Source organism: Solanum verrucosum, unplaced genomic scaffold (genome assembly GCF_900185275.1).
Source record: "Solanum verrucosum unplaced genomic scaffold, falcon-dt-bn FXZP01000177.1, whole genome shotgun sequence".
In the NCBI taxonomy this organism is placed as follows: domain Eukaryota; kingdom Viridiplantae; phylum Streptophyta; class Magnoliopsida; order Solanales; family Solanaceae; genus Solanum; species Solanum verrucosum.
Window position 1 is genome coordinate 2,054,909 of NW_026020401.1, and position 14,989 is coordinate 2,069,897.

Sequence of the window (14,989 nt, forward strand, 5' to 3'; positions counted from 1 at the left end):
ACTCAAGCTCGACTCTCGACCCCGAAACTTGACTCTGACATCTACCCTGACACATGACCCCAACATTTGACCCAAAATTCAACTTCAAATCCTAATTCGAGATCTGACACCTAAACTCAGATCCGACCTCAACTCAACCTAGGACTTAGGAGATGGGTCTCAGATAGAGGTAAGGAGTCGGGTCCCGAATCAAATATCGGCAATCAGTACCCGAAACTTGAGTTAGGGTAGAAAATTGAGGTGTGCAGTTGATCAAAAAGAGTTTTGGAAAATATTTTTCTTACCTTTTGGAGGTACGTCATTTTCTTAAATTTGAGGAAAATAAGTTGATTTTAAAAAACATTTTCCAAAACATTTAACCCAACAAAACATGAAAAATTTGGAAAACATTTTCTAGAAAATATTTTCCTTCGTATTTTTTTTTACATTACATTTTATTATATTCACTAGTAATGCTTATATATGTGACTTTTTTTTAATTTTGTAAGATTTTGCTGGATAAAATAATATTGATGGCCTAAGCAATATAGCTGGATCTTCAAGAGCAAGGGGAAGGCTAAGAAAAAATAGTTATTAGTTACATGTTGAGTGATTTGAAAGTTCAATTAGTCATTGGTTCTATGATGCACCTATTCCACATGTTGCTTCTCAATCTAGTGTAAGAAGTACCAATGCACTAGTTGAAACACCTTTAAAAGGCCTAGGAGAATTGGGGTGCATTTATTTGTTGCTGAAAATGAGTTTACAATATACAATTTATGTGCTAAAAATTGAGGTAAATTTTTTGAGTTTTACCCCAACAATTCTGTCTTGATAGCTAAACATTATAGACTAAAGTCACATCCATAAAACCAATAATTCTAGGATAAAAAAAGCAATCCTAGAATACTCACACAACAAGTATTTTTAATGTGGTTTGTAAGGGAAATGGTGCTAACTTGGATAGCAACTAGGGGAATCAAATGGCCGGTTGGATTGAAATTAGAGATATTAAAATGGGTTGAGATAGAAATCGAGTTGGGTCTTGACCCGCCCAAGTTTACTTTGGGCTCAAATGGGTTGGGTTCAAATGGGCTAAAAAATGGGTTGTGTCTTGACCCGCCCAATTTGACCCGATCAATCTCAATAATTTTAACATAGTGATATTTAATTTTTATAATCACAATTCGAATTTCCGCTCAAGATTTTTTTTTAAAAAAAGTAACAAATGGATAGATAAATCCTAAAGATGTTAATTAAATAGATAATAATTCATACTTTTAATATAGGAACATATCTTAGTAAAAAGTTTTAAAATGGGTTGAAATTAGAGATTGAATTGGACTCAATTGAAGATTCTCTTAAAATGGGTTAGGCATGAATGTGTTGAGATTGAACCCAATTCAAATTATCTTGAGCCCAACTCTTAAAATTCTAGGTGGGTTGGGCGGGTTATCTATGTTTGGGTTCATTTTTGACACCCCTAATCGCAACTATAACAACAACAACAAATTCAATATAACTTCACCAAGTAGATTTGAGAAAGATAAAGTGTATGAATACCTTACTCTTATCTTAGAGGTAAAATGATTATTTTTTATAGACTCTCGAAATCACGACTCCAATTATTGTATAAATTCGGTTAGTTTGAATTCACTTTCCTAACTACAAAAAATAGGTAGAAGATATCAGTAGTCAGGACCATTTTTTTATTTTTATTTTTGTAGTAGTAGTAGTCAGTACCATAAAAAGCAGAATACTCACACAAAAAGTAGAACTTAGTATTGTATAATATAGATATCCTCTTTCTAAAAGAGTAAATAAATATTATCCAAAGTTGCACGTTCGTATAAGGGCATATCCAATTTCAATTGGCATCTTTAAATAACTTTTTCTTTCTCTTGGCACAAAGTAAAAGGAAATTAGCACTGCACAAACTTTGTTACTATTGGTAAAGGGATAAAAAGAGAGCAGTCTGATCAAATGCATGAGCTAATATATATATATATATATATATATACTTTTTTTTTCTCTTTTTCTCCTTTAGAAAGTTAAGTGCCCCATTGACATTTTGAATGCAAAAGATTTGGAAATATGAACTTACTATGAAATTGAGTGAATTAAAAAGGAGAGTGTATCATGTAAATTGGAACAAATCGAATATGATTTTATTGAGAAATTGTGAATGTTATAATTTTTGTACTAATTATTGATTGAGCCACTTGAATGAGACTTTCAGTGACTATCAATTTTCTATATTAATAGTTGTTACGTCTGATTTTAAAATATTATAGAGATTTTTTCTCCCTACTTATTCATAATGGGTTTTTTTTCTATGAAAAATTTCTTATGAGTGACACGATTATTTGACACAACGTTTCGCTCGATTTTCAAAGAAATTGATTGTTCTTAGCTCCTTGCTTTTCTTTCTCCTTTAGGATATAGGATCCTCTTTGTTCTTTCTCTCACTAATGGCCTCAATCATTTTTTAGTAATAGTAGTTCGTACGAGGAACTATTTTTTTTATCACTTGCTTTTACTTTTCACTTTTATTTAATCTCTTCGTCTTCTTTTTTCTCTCTAAATAAAACAAAGCACAACGTATGACAAAAATATTGATTGTACGTGTGTAAGGAGCACCACACATACTCTTAATTAATTGTGCGATATACAAATCAGTTCACCTCCATGATAATTTAGCTACTTAAATACTTATTTTTCCATATTTATTGTCAAAAATTAAATCACAAGCTTCTAATAATACAAAATTCTAGTATAAGATTAGTATATGTCTAGATTTGATGCGTACCCACAAATGTTTTTTAAAAAAAAAAAGAAAACTAATAAAAAAGAACTTTCAATTGATGTTTTTTAATACATTTTCCACATTACAGAAAAGGCTCACTTTTCAAAGAAGAAACAGAATGAAAAGTGAGATTGAAAACTTATTATTATTATTATTATTATTATTATTATTATTGTTGTTGTTGTTGTTGTTGATTCTAGTATAAGATTAGTATATGTCTAGATTAGATGCGTACCCACAAATGTTTTTAAAAAAAAAAAGAAAACTAATAAAAAAGAACTTTCAATTGATGTTTTTTAATACATTTTCCACATTACAGAAAGGCTCACTTTTCAAAGAAGAAACAGAATGAAAAGTGAGATTGAAAACTTATTATTATTATTATTATTATTGTTGTTGTTGTTGTTCAATTGATGTTTTTTAATACATTTTCCACATTACAGAAAAGGCTCACTTTTCAAAGAAGAAACAGAATGAAAGTGAGATTGAAAACTTATTATTATTATTGTGGTTATTGTTGTTGTTGTTGTCGTCGTTGTTGTTGTTAAAGAAACTCAATTTACACACATTTGACCTTTGCGTTGTTATTCTCCTAGGACAAAGTACAAGTAATTTTAAAATTATATTAAGGCATACCATTTGATTTGGTAATAAGAATTAATAATTTCAAAATAAAATAATAAGATTATTTTACTTCACACTTTGATCAAATTTTTAATTTTGAGATAGAAAATTTTGGAAAAAAATATATTATAATTGTGATATTATTCTTTTATTAGATTGAATGTGAGATAATATTTCTCATTATTACTAACCCCGAAATACAATTTCTAAATGAAAAAAATATTCTTTTCCATGAATCTTCTCCAAAGTCTTTTTAAAAAGAAAAAGGTTAGAATTGAAAATAAAAATATATCCCAAATTATAATTTTAGTGCACAATAAATCCATTAAATAATTACACCATGATCTAATCCCCATAATATAATTTAATTATTATAATTTTAATTTAAATTATTCACCAATCAAACGAGCTTCACTTATTTCTATTAGTACTAGTACTAAATTTAACATGTGACCGACCTAGCCAGCCCAATCCAGTCCTTTGATATCCAAAAATAGGATCGTATTTCTTTTCTGTTTGCTTTTGAGATGGTAAATTCACATAAAATAATCGTATGATGCAGTAGTACTTAATTTTAATCAGATATTTCAGATTTGAGCTCTTAGTATAGAGAGAATTATGTTGAAAGCGTCACTTCTGAATAGGCTTTTTAATGCACTATCCAATTTTAATCGAGACTTTAATACAAACTCTAAACACCATATGAGAAAAAAAAAATCACAGAAAATAAATAAATAAATCACTTTTAATATACTCCTCTGTTGGTCAACACAAATATCAGGAGTAGCATGTGAGGTGGGACAATACAAAATGTGCTCAAGGAATTATAAGTCTGAGAGTACTATATATATATGTGGTGTCGGATTTGGCATATTGGTGACATCAATTCTAGTACTAATATAAATAGTAACAATAATAACATTCATCGTTTAGTGATTGCACAAATAAATAAACCAACCCACTTCACCATCATGTTAGTTAACTCAATCATTACTAATCCATGATGAAAAATATGTATTTCATAATGATGATTTTAAGTGATGATAACTGTGTTTTAGATCTAATATTTATACATATTTAATGAATTTATCAATATTAATATACTATTTATTGAACTCTATGATCATTTCATCTAAAAGTTTATGCTATTAGACAGGACATACTTTTATTATTTAATTATATTTTCAACACGCTCTTCATATGCAGATTTGATTCTTTTTCATAAGTTTTTAGATGAGATGATCGATCACACACTTCAACATGGTATCAGAGCAAACAAAGGTCCTGAGATTGAATCTCATCGCCACCCATATAAAAAAATCCATGTGCTTGACTCATGCAAAAGAATCAAGTCTGCACGTGAGAGTGTGTTGAGAATATAATTAAATAGAGTAATAAAAGAATGGTCTCTCTAACAACTTAAGTTTTTAGATGAGATAGTCACATACTTCAACGATATTTAAATAAAATTTACTGAGTTCAATCAAACCGTACGTAGACTACTAACTTGGCGCTCTTGTCAGTACATTTGGAATCGATCAAGTTAATTTTTAAAACTTAGGTACGTACAAAAAAATATATGATCCCTGAATTTAATGATTATGGTCCATGTTGTTTCGTCCTAACCTTACTTTGGCCCATGTGAAAATTACGTAAATTTCTCCACCTGTAATGATGAAGTCAATTATCACTTTCAACTCGATTCTCATAGGGAAAAAAATTGAAGTAAGTTTTTGTATATATAAAATGTACTTTGCTTTTCGTGTTTAGTGAAAATAATTACATTTTGTTTATACAAAGCATATCATAAATCATAATTAGTAAGAAATGAAACTTTAAAACGTATTGAAGAAGCTCAAATATATAACTGTTGAAATTGTAAATTAACTTATATACACCATGAATATGTAATTAAAGAATTTTTTATACTATATTGGTATCACCAAAAAAGATATTTACGTGTTAGCCTCCTTAAATTCGTATTGAAATAATACCTTAGGCAAAAATTAAGTATGCTTACAAAGTAAATTTAAGTTGGAGGTTAAAGGGTGTATTTGGTATGATTTTTTTTTTTTCCGGAAAATATATAAGTGTTTTTTTGTTTATCTTTCCGTGGTTGGTTAATAAGGATAAAATGTTATCTAAAAAATATTTATGTATAATTTAGGTGAATACTATGACACCAAAACCTGATCCCCGCCCATTTAACATGGAGTCGAACCCAATTCCTAACTCGAGATCCAACTTGATCCTGACTAAAGAACCTAACTACCCCAACACTGATCCAAAACACGACCTTAAATCTAACATCGATTAGGGATCCAACTTGGGATTGCGATTCAAATTGGGGTGGGGAGTCGAGCTATAGGGTCGAGAGTTGGGTCAAGGCCCACCGTCCTAGGACGAGGATTGGGGTCGGAGCCAACAACTTAATCTTGGGTTGAATTCCAGATTAGGGTCAAAGTCAGGAGTCAAGTCCCGGGTCAAGGTGGTCGGGAGTGAGGGTCGTAAGGTTTGGGTTCCTAAGTTAGGGTTAGGATTGAGGTTCGACATGGTAGGTATCAAGAGTCTGTTCACGAGGTCAGGTTTGGGTTCGGGGTTTGGGTTAAGTTTTGAGTTTGGGTTGGGTCAAGTTAGGGTCAGACCTAAATTAGTTGAGTCAGGGTAGAGAGTTGGGTCATGAGTCAGGTTTGTGTTTTGGGTCTTAGCCTTGTTTTTCTCTATTTTAATCTACAATTTCAATGTGGATTATCGTTTAGCTTCAGATTTTGATAAAAGAAAAATTAGGATTATATAAAATTCTAAGGTTGTGTAAAAACCTTGAAGGTTTATCGTGAGATGGAAAAGTGAAGGAAAATAATGCGAAGAACAAATCAAAAAAAGATTTATTTTACTTTTAATTAGTCATCTCAATAAATTGTTATAGATGATATGTGAATCGAATTTTATGGGTTTTAAGTCCCCACGATATCAAATTTATTACACAAATATTTAGCCAATTCAACAATAAATATATTTTAATATAAAAAAGTGTGATAGATTAGACATGTAAAAAGAACACTAGGTAAGAAGATATGAAACTCGTAAAAATATGATAATTTAGATGTGTTTTAATCTATTCATTCTTAATTATACGAAAAAAATGATAACTATCTTGCAATCATATATTAAAATAGAACTCACTAGTAATATAAATTATTTACACTATCAATATATGTAAAATCTAATAATTTCTTTTGGTTATTTATCTCGAATAATAAGTTTTTCGAAACAAGATAATTAAGTAAACGTTACACTTTTGACTATTAAGTGTTACTCTATTAAGTATTACTCTCTCGTTTATATTAAGTGATCTATTGAGATTTTTTTCATAGTTCAAAATAAGTGAACTATTCAAAGTTAAAATTTTTTTATTGAGATTTCCCCTTGTATATATCCTTCATTTAATGAGATTTTTAACTTATTTATATTTTCTAGGAACTAAATTTAAAAATTATCAAAAAATAATAATAAAAAATATTTTTTAATTTATATCCTTAAATGTATTTATTTTTATAAAAAATATATCATATTCCACCAATCTTCTTAATATGGACTATATAGTCTATAGGGAGTAAGACTGTTGGTCAACACAAAATTGCTATTCTTCTGACTATATTCAGTGGGTAGAATACATTAGTTCAACATTCTAATTTCAGACGAGTCAAAGTATAATCTTGATGGATTTGGAATATCAATCATTATTAGATTCTAATAATAATATGATTTCTATAATCCTAAGTAGTATTTGACTTCACTCACTTGAACTTGATTATTGACTAATGTCAATCCTAAGGAGGAAGATACTTTTTAAAAAATAAAATAAAAATGATAACAACATTTTTGTTACATGAGAAAAAAGAAAAGGGGAAGGAGGATAATGAGAACTAATGACGGTGTCCGAATTTTCACTAGTTAACGTATTCAGATAAACATTCTGCACCTGATGAGAACTGAACTACCTATAACGCACTTAGGGATGACAATAGGGCGGGGGCGGGGCGACTCTAAGGTTGTGCGGGGCGGGGAGGGATGCATGACAAGTTGAAGTGATTTTTAAAAAAACTAATGTGGAGTGGGACAGGTTACAGGTCTATGTGGTTTTATGCGGATTCAAACTTAATTTTAATTTTTCACATGTTATAAGAGTGATATAACATTATCTATTAAGATAGTTTCTTTAAAGTTACTAAAATATTCAAGATAATAAATGAAAAATGGTTCAATCAAAACTAATACAATTTCTTACATGCTTCCCAATTGACCTCTAAAATATATTTTTTTAAGTCATTATCTATTAAATTAATATAACTTAATGAAAAAATAAAATTTTATTTATAGTATCAAACTTAACTAGAAAAGAAAAATATTAAAAAAATTATGCGACGCTATTCTATGTGGGGGCGGATCAAATATGAAAAAAAATTATTATGCGAGACAGAGTGGGACCAATTAAACTTTTTGCGAGTCAAGCTCAATCCCCCGCCCCACCCCATTGTCATTCCTATCCTAAGCGCACTAAATATGGTTCTTGCGGGTGTAGTTAACGATGCAAATAAAAAGAGAGATAAAATGTTGGAATATCCATCGCATTTTTTTAGGCAGCAGCATAGATACGTGTTTTGAAAAGTTAGTCCAGTTGAGTCCACGTTCTGTTCTGCACACCACAGCTCTTAAAGCAAAAGCTCAAAGTTCAAACTAATTGTCAAATGCTCTTCTTTATTAACTATAGTATAGTATTTTATTACAAATATTTATTTGAAGTTGAGGCACAAAAAAGGGGAAAATAAAAGGAAGTGAGTTATGAGCAAAACTAAATAGAGTAGTCCTATCTGGTAAAGTAAAAAGGGAGACCCCCTCTCTTTTGGCTTCTTTCACCTATTCCACAAAAGGCAATTAACACTATTATCACTAAAACACTCTTTTTTAGTACTCTCTATCTTTCCTTTTTTTAATCTGATACTCAATATTTATATTAGAGTCTGACTAATTTAAATTCTCACTAAATAGCGTCCCATTGAGAGGTAGAGCTTATTCTCGCACCAAACATACCATTACGTTTTTTTTTTTTAAAAAAAAACATATAATACGTACTTCCTGTTGCGTGAATGTATTTGATTGAATAAAAAGTTTTTGAAAAAGAAATTGTGTTTAAAATAGTCAATATTCTAATCCGAAAATGCTTTTGTCATAAATATTTTAATCCAAAAATATTCCTTTTCTAATAAACATATAGCAATATTTTTTATAAACACATTATTTTCCTAATATAACCCGAATAACATAGGACACGTGAAAGTTAGTGTGAATCAACAAAGATCACCTTAAAAGACTAAGAGGGTGTTTGGATTGACTTAAAAGTTGGTCAAACCTATTTTTAAGTTAGTTTTTGACTTCTAAAAATGTTTGACAAAAATAAAAGTAACTTAAAATAAGTTTTTAAAAAAAAGTAGATCTCCCCTCCTACTTTTTATTTTATGACTTAAAAGTTATTTTAATTTGACTTTTTATTTTTGACTTTAAAACTACTTTTTTTAAGTCAATCCAAACAGGCTCTAAACACTTTTAAGTGACCATAGGTGAAGTAATATTGTAAAAATAAAAAACCCATATATTATTAATTTAATAAAAAATAAGTAAAAAAAAAATCCATTTCCATTTGTAAGATTGCTTCATTCTCAATCACAGGTCTCAAATTCAATCTTTAGTATGGAAAAATCATGTCTAGAGCGTTAAACCCTGAATGAACTCTATTGTGCGCGATCTAAAAATCTCAATCTTCAGTATGAAAAAATCTCATCCAGAGCGTTACCCCTGAATGAATGCTATTGTGCACGATCTAAAAATTTCAATCTTCAGTATGAAAAAATCCCGTCCAGAGTGTTACCCCTGAATGAACCTTATCGTGCGCGATCTAAAAATTTCAATCTTTAGTATAGAAAAATCCCGTCCAGAGCGTTACCGCTGAATCAATCCTATCATGCGCGATCTAAAAATTTCAATCTTCAGTATGGAAAAATCTCATCCAGAGCGTTAACCTTGAATGAACCCTATCGTGCGCGATCTAAAAATTTCATTCTTCAGTATGAAAAAATTTCGTCCAGAGCGTTACGCCTGAATGAACCCTATCGCGCAAATCTTCAGTATGGAAAAATCCCGTCTAGAGCGTTACCCCTGAATGAACCTTATCGCACGCGATCTAAAAATTTTAATCTTCAGTATGGAAAAATTCTGTCTAGAGCGTTATCCCTGAATGAAACCTATCGCGCGCGATCTAAAAATTTCAATCTTTAGTGTGGAAAAATTCCATCCAGAATGTTACCCCTGAATGAACCCTATCGCGCGCGATCTAGAAATTTCAAACTGCAGTATGGAAAAATCCCGTCCAGAGCGTTACCCCTGAATAAAACCTATCGCGCGCGATTTAAAAGTTTCAATCTTTAGTATGAAAAAATCTAGTTCAGAGCGTTTACCCTGAATGAACTCTATCGTGCATGATCTAAATTGAACCGAAGCTTCAATGTAGATTCTGAACATCGAACGAAAAACAAAAAAAAAACAGATAAAATGAAATTGAGGGAGTAGTATTTACAACTAGCAATAGCAATGGCAACTTTGGGTGCCATTTCTATTGTTTATCCCTCCCTTGTAATAACTTTTCCCTTTCCTTTCTCCGTACTATCCAGTGTGCTTTTTCTCTTTGGCAATATACCACTCTGTTTTGCCGGTGCGCCCCCCCTTTTTCACTCTCCTATTTTACAAACACACGACAAATCTCCGAGCTGTCAAAGATTCCATCTTTAATTGCCCCCTGTTTCTTCTTTTTCTTCCCTATTTGTTCCTTTTTCATTCCCCTCAAACCTAAAATTCTTCTACTGCTCACAACCCCACTTCATTTTTTTTTAATTTGTTTATTAACCAACAATCATTCTCAATCTCTCTTTCTTTAATTGTTTAGTAATTAATAATGGGATGCACCAGCTCCAAGATTGATGATTTGCCGGCGGTTGCTCTCTGCCGTGAACGTTGCTCATTCTTGGATGAAGCTATTCACTACCGTTATGCTCTTGCTGAAGCACATCTTGCTTATCTTCACTCACTTAAAACTGTTGGACTCTCTCTTCATCATTTTTTTAAAGAAAATGTTGAAACTTCTCATTCCCCTGTTTTTATTAAAAGTGACCCACCACCCCCTGAACCTCCCAAGAAACTGATTCCTCCTTCTGCTCCTGTTGATTCTCATTCTAGTTCTGGTTCACATCTTCATTTTCATTCTGATTCTGATTCTGATGAAGGGTCTGGGACTGATTCTTTACATCATCATCACTTAGATGGTACTTCCGTTCCGTTTCATCAGTACGGTCAGTTTAGTTATGGGGATCATGAAATGCTTGGTTTTGGTGGTTCTTATCCAGTTGGGGGAAATGGGGGTGGGTTTATGCATATGAATTTCATGAGGAACCAAACGACGCCGTCTGTAACCTATGAACAACGGCCGGTGAGTACGGAGACTGTTCAGATGAGTGAACCCTCTTCTTCTTCTTACTACCCTTATCCTTATGCTACTAACTATCCGGATTATGCCAATTACGGAGGGGGGTTTTATCCCTCATCCACGCCGGCGGCGGCAGTGGCCGGGATGTCATTGGCTCCCTCGAGTTCAAAACCACCTCCGCCTCCGCCGTCTCCTCCGAGGAGTTCGCCTTGGGAATTTTTGAATCTTTTTAAGACGCTTGAGAGTTATCCAGTGTACCCACCAAGCAGAGACTCGAGAGAGGTGAGAGAAGAGGAGGGTATACCTGATTTGGAAGATGTGGATTTTGAACATGAGGCTGTTAAGGAAGTTCATGAGGATCAAAGGTTTGTAGACGAGGCTGGAACTGCAAGTGGAAGTTATTCAAAGGCAGTTGAGGAGAATGAGAAGGCAGCTGATTCAGAGTCCATACACCACCAGTCAAGCACAAGTTCATCCATGGAAGATGACCCGATTGAGTACGAGGTACACGTGGTGGATAAGAAAGTGGTTGATGATGAGAATCGGGGAAATGTAGCTGGTTCGAAGGGTCGTAGTTTCAACAGCGATTCTGATGTTGTGAAGGAGATTCAGGTTCAATTTGAGAGAGCTTCTGAATCAGGGAGTGAGCTTGCTAAGATGCTTGAAGTTGGAAAACTTCCCCACAACCGTAAGCACGCGACATATCAAGGTATGTGGTTGTGGCCAAGTTTGAATTTTGATGTCTTTTTCCTTTGAAAGATTTTGTCTTTATGTTTGTGAGCTTTGACAATGAGCTTCCATTGAGTTTTTGTTGATTAGTGCAAGTATTACAGTTGATTTGTTGATCTTTTGACTTACCATTTCATGGTCATTCACAGGGATAGTTTCTTCCAAGATGTTGCACGCCATTACCCCTTCATCGTCTGTACTCTCGCTACCTTCTACTTTGAAGAATGATGCGATTGAGATTGCTGATCATGCCATTTTAGATGTAGAAGGCGATATTAGTTCAAGGCCTAGAAACATTTCTTCCACATTGCAGAAGCTGTACCTCTGGGAGAAGAAACTGTTTGAGGAGGTCAAGGTATTGTTGGATCTACTGATTCACCCTTCTTTGAATGAGTCTTTCAATTTTGGATGATGGCAGTCACTAGTCTTGTTTGTCTGCTCGATATGTACGTTAAATGATCTGAGGAATTTAGATTGTTTCTTTGTAGACTGGTTGTGTTTCTTAAACCTGTTTTTTTCACATGTCCAGCAAGTCGTAATGAAAATGGAGTGGTTTGGTGCTTGGTAGTTTTTGAACTTTTATAGACGATCCATATTTCTCTGCGCTAATGGAGAAATTCTAATGCTGTACATGTGTACTTTTGATCTTGTAATGTTGCTGCACTTATGTCGAGTAGATACATTGCTTCACTTAAATGCATTCATATCAGTTTAATGGATGTATGTCTTGTGAATTACTATTGTGGTTGATCAGCCAGGGCGGACCCATGTTTAGCGAAGGGGTGTCAAATGGCATCGCTTCGTTGGAAATTCTCACCAAATATATATATTAATACTATGTATAAAGATATATCTATAATAAAATGACACTACTCGACAAAAATAATCTAATGGCTTGTTGGTTCACCGCTTTTAGGTGTTCGAGGTTGGGGGTTCGAACCTCTCCTAAGCATGATAGTTGAATTTTTAACTTTCCTTCTATAAATATTGACACGTTGAATTTTAACTTTCCTTCTATAAATATTGACACCGCTTACTGGAAATTTTGCGTACATGATCAGCAATCTTCTTTTGTGGCATGTGTTTCTTGCATTTGTCCTAAGAAAGGCGTTACTTACATTTTCCCTTTTAAGTCCCAGTTTTTCATTGAGATCCATCTTTGACAATCTGATCTGTAACTTTCTGAGTGTATTTTTATACTTGTTTCTAGGTGTTCTTTGTTTTTTTTTGGGTAAAAATGATAGATCGTATCTAGGTGTTCAATCTTATTAGAATGTTGACCTTTTATCCTCCTTTCTTCTCCCAATGTCATTAGCTGCAATTATTCCTGTGACTTGTATTCTGTTTGACTAGCAATTAGTATCAGCGGGTGCAATTTGCATGAGAATGATGTATTTCCTTTGCTTGGTTGTTATGTGATTGCAGTTTTATGAACCATGCATTTCATGATACTCTATTTGTTCCCCTTGCTGGGTTATTATGTGGTTGCGGTTGTGATTTGCAGGCGGAGGAGAAGATAAGGGTGCTTCATGAAAGGAAAAGTCGAAAGCTGAAGCAGTTAATTGAAAAGGGTGCTGATTCTGATAAGATCGACATGACCAGAAAATTGGTTATAAGTCTCTCCTCAAAGATTAGAATTGCAATTCAGGTAGTTGATAAGGTTTCTGAGAAGATAAACAAATTGAGGGATGAAGATTTGTGGCCACAACTGAATGAACTTATTCAGGGGTATGTGCATTTCTTTTTGGACCTTATTGGATGGACAACAAATAGCTTTTCGCATATAGAATTCTTGCTGTGATTGTGAATTTCTGCCCAGTTTTGCTATTCTTTGGTTTCGGTTATACTTTAGAATTAGTTTGAATTTTCCAAGTAAATTTTATTGTTTATTAGGATGTAAGACTACCATTAAATTGAACTGCAGTTTTAGGCTTTCTGGAAAATTTTGATTTCCATCTTCCCTCAGTGAACATGTCATGAAAGATCATAATGTAATTTTTACAAGCCAGTGATTTGCTGGTCTCCATTTGAAAGTAAGAGCATGTGTGCACATCCACACGTGATTCATGATGGCCATTTATGCTGTCAGTAATAAATTGATCCATTTCCAGGACAGACGAATACATAAATGCTGCAGCAGTTGATATGTTTTCTTGTTCTAGTATTAGTCTAATCACTTCCAAGTTTTGTTGCTGACTTTTTGTTTCTTCCCTGGTGAATGGTGATACATTTATCTATTATTTCCAACTCTTAAGTGTCTCTTGTATGGTTCTTGCATGTAGGTTATGTAGAATGTGGAGATCCATGCTTGAGTGCCATCGCTCCCAATGCGTAGCCATTGGAGAAGCAAAACGGTTAGATACCATTGCATCTCACAAACACTTCAGTGATGCTCATCTTGAAGCTACTCTGCAACTTGAGCATGAGCTTTTGAACTGGACTTTGAGTTTCTCTTGTTGGGTGACTGCACAGAAGGGCTATGTGAGGGCATTGAACAGTTGGCTTATGAAGTGTCTTCTATATGTACCGGAAGAAACAGACGATGGAATAGTTCCCTTTTCTCCTGGCAGGATTGGTGCTCCCCCTATTTTTGTCATTTGTAATCATTGGTCACAAGCATTTGAAAGGGTCTCCGAAAAAGAGGTGGTTGATTGTATGCGAGATTTTGCTACAAATGTGCTTCAGCTCTGGGAGCGAGATAAGCTGGAATTACGCCAAAAGATGATGGTGAACAAGGATATGGAGCGACAAGTGAAGAACCTGGATAGGGAAGACCAGAAGATACAAAAGGGGATTCATGCACTAGACAAAAGAATCGTTCTGGTTTCTGGGGAGGAAAATAGTCTTTCATTGAATAGGCATGTTGTTTACCAGAGCGAGACTAGCAAAAATAGTAGCTTTCAGGTTGGTCTACAACGTATATTTGAGGCCATGGAAAGGTTTACTGCTAACTCCTTGAAGGTATACGAGGAGCTTTTGCAACGTATCGAGGAGGATAGACTTGCTAGAGAGCCTGAGGCTGTGTCATAGCATTGCTTGCCCTTTCCGGGGGGACGTTTATGCTTATTCTCTAAATTAGAAGTTACAGAGATTCCAGGTTAGGGGACAAAGGGAAATGGAACAGAAGATTTCCTTTATTGCCTCGATGAACTTGCAACCTTTGCTGTAGCATTGTTACTGCTTGATCAGTTTCGTCCTCCTTTGCAGAAAAGAGAGATAAACTAAGTTGACAGCGATATGCTTTTTGAGTCATTGCAACTGAAACTTTTTGCAATGCTTCAATTTTAGCCGTCAAATCCCAACTATGTTTGAAGATG

At 33.5% G+C, this 14,989-nt stretch overlaps 1 protein-coding gene across 1 annotated transcript; it reads left to right on the top strand.

Moving 5' to 3' along the window:
• The first annotated feature begins 10,407 nt into the window (after positions 1-10,407).
• LOC125839982 (protein ALTERED PHOSPHATE STARVATION RESPONSE 1-like) lies at positions 10,408-14,746 on the top strand. Its single transcript, XM_049518944.1, has 4 exons — positions 10,408-11,652; positions 11,822-12,027; positions 13,177-13,400; positions 13,955-14,746. Exons 1-4 carry the CDS (start codon positions 10,416-10,418, stop codon positions 14,700-14,702), a joined length of 2,415 nt encoding a protein of 804 aa, XP_049374901.1. The 5' UTR covers positions 10,408-10,415; the 3' UTR covers positions 14,703-14,746.
• Positions 14,747-14,989: the final 243 nt, after the last annotated feature.

Bases quoted from the DNA above. Each gene is read 5' to 3' on its own strand.
- LOC125839982 (XM_049518944.1), top strand. From the start codon at position 10,416: ATGGGATGCACCAGCTCCAAGATTGATGATTTGCCGGCGGTTGCTCTC. The intron at 11,653-11,821 runs GTATGTGGTTGT...GGTCATTCACAG, and splicing joins TAAGCACGCGACATATCAAG to GGATAGTTTCTTCCAAGATG. The intron at 12,028-13,176 runs GTATTGTTGGAT...TGTGATTTGCAG, and splicing joins AACTGTTTGAGGAGGTCAAG to GCGGAGGAGAAGATAAGGGT.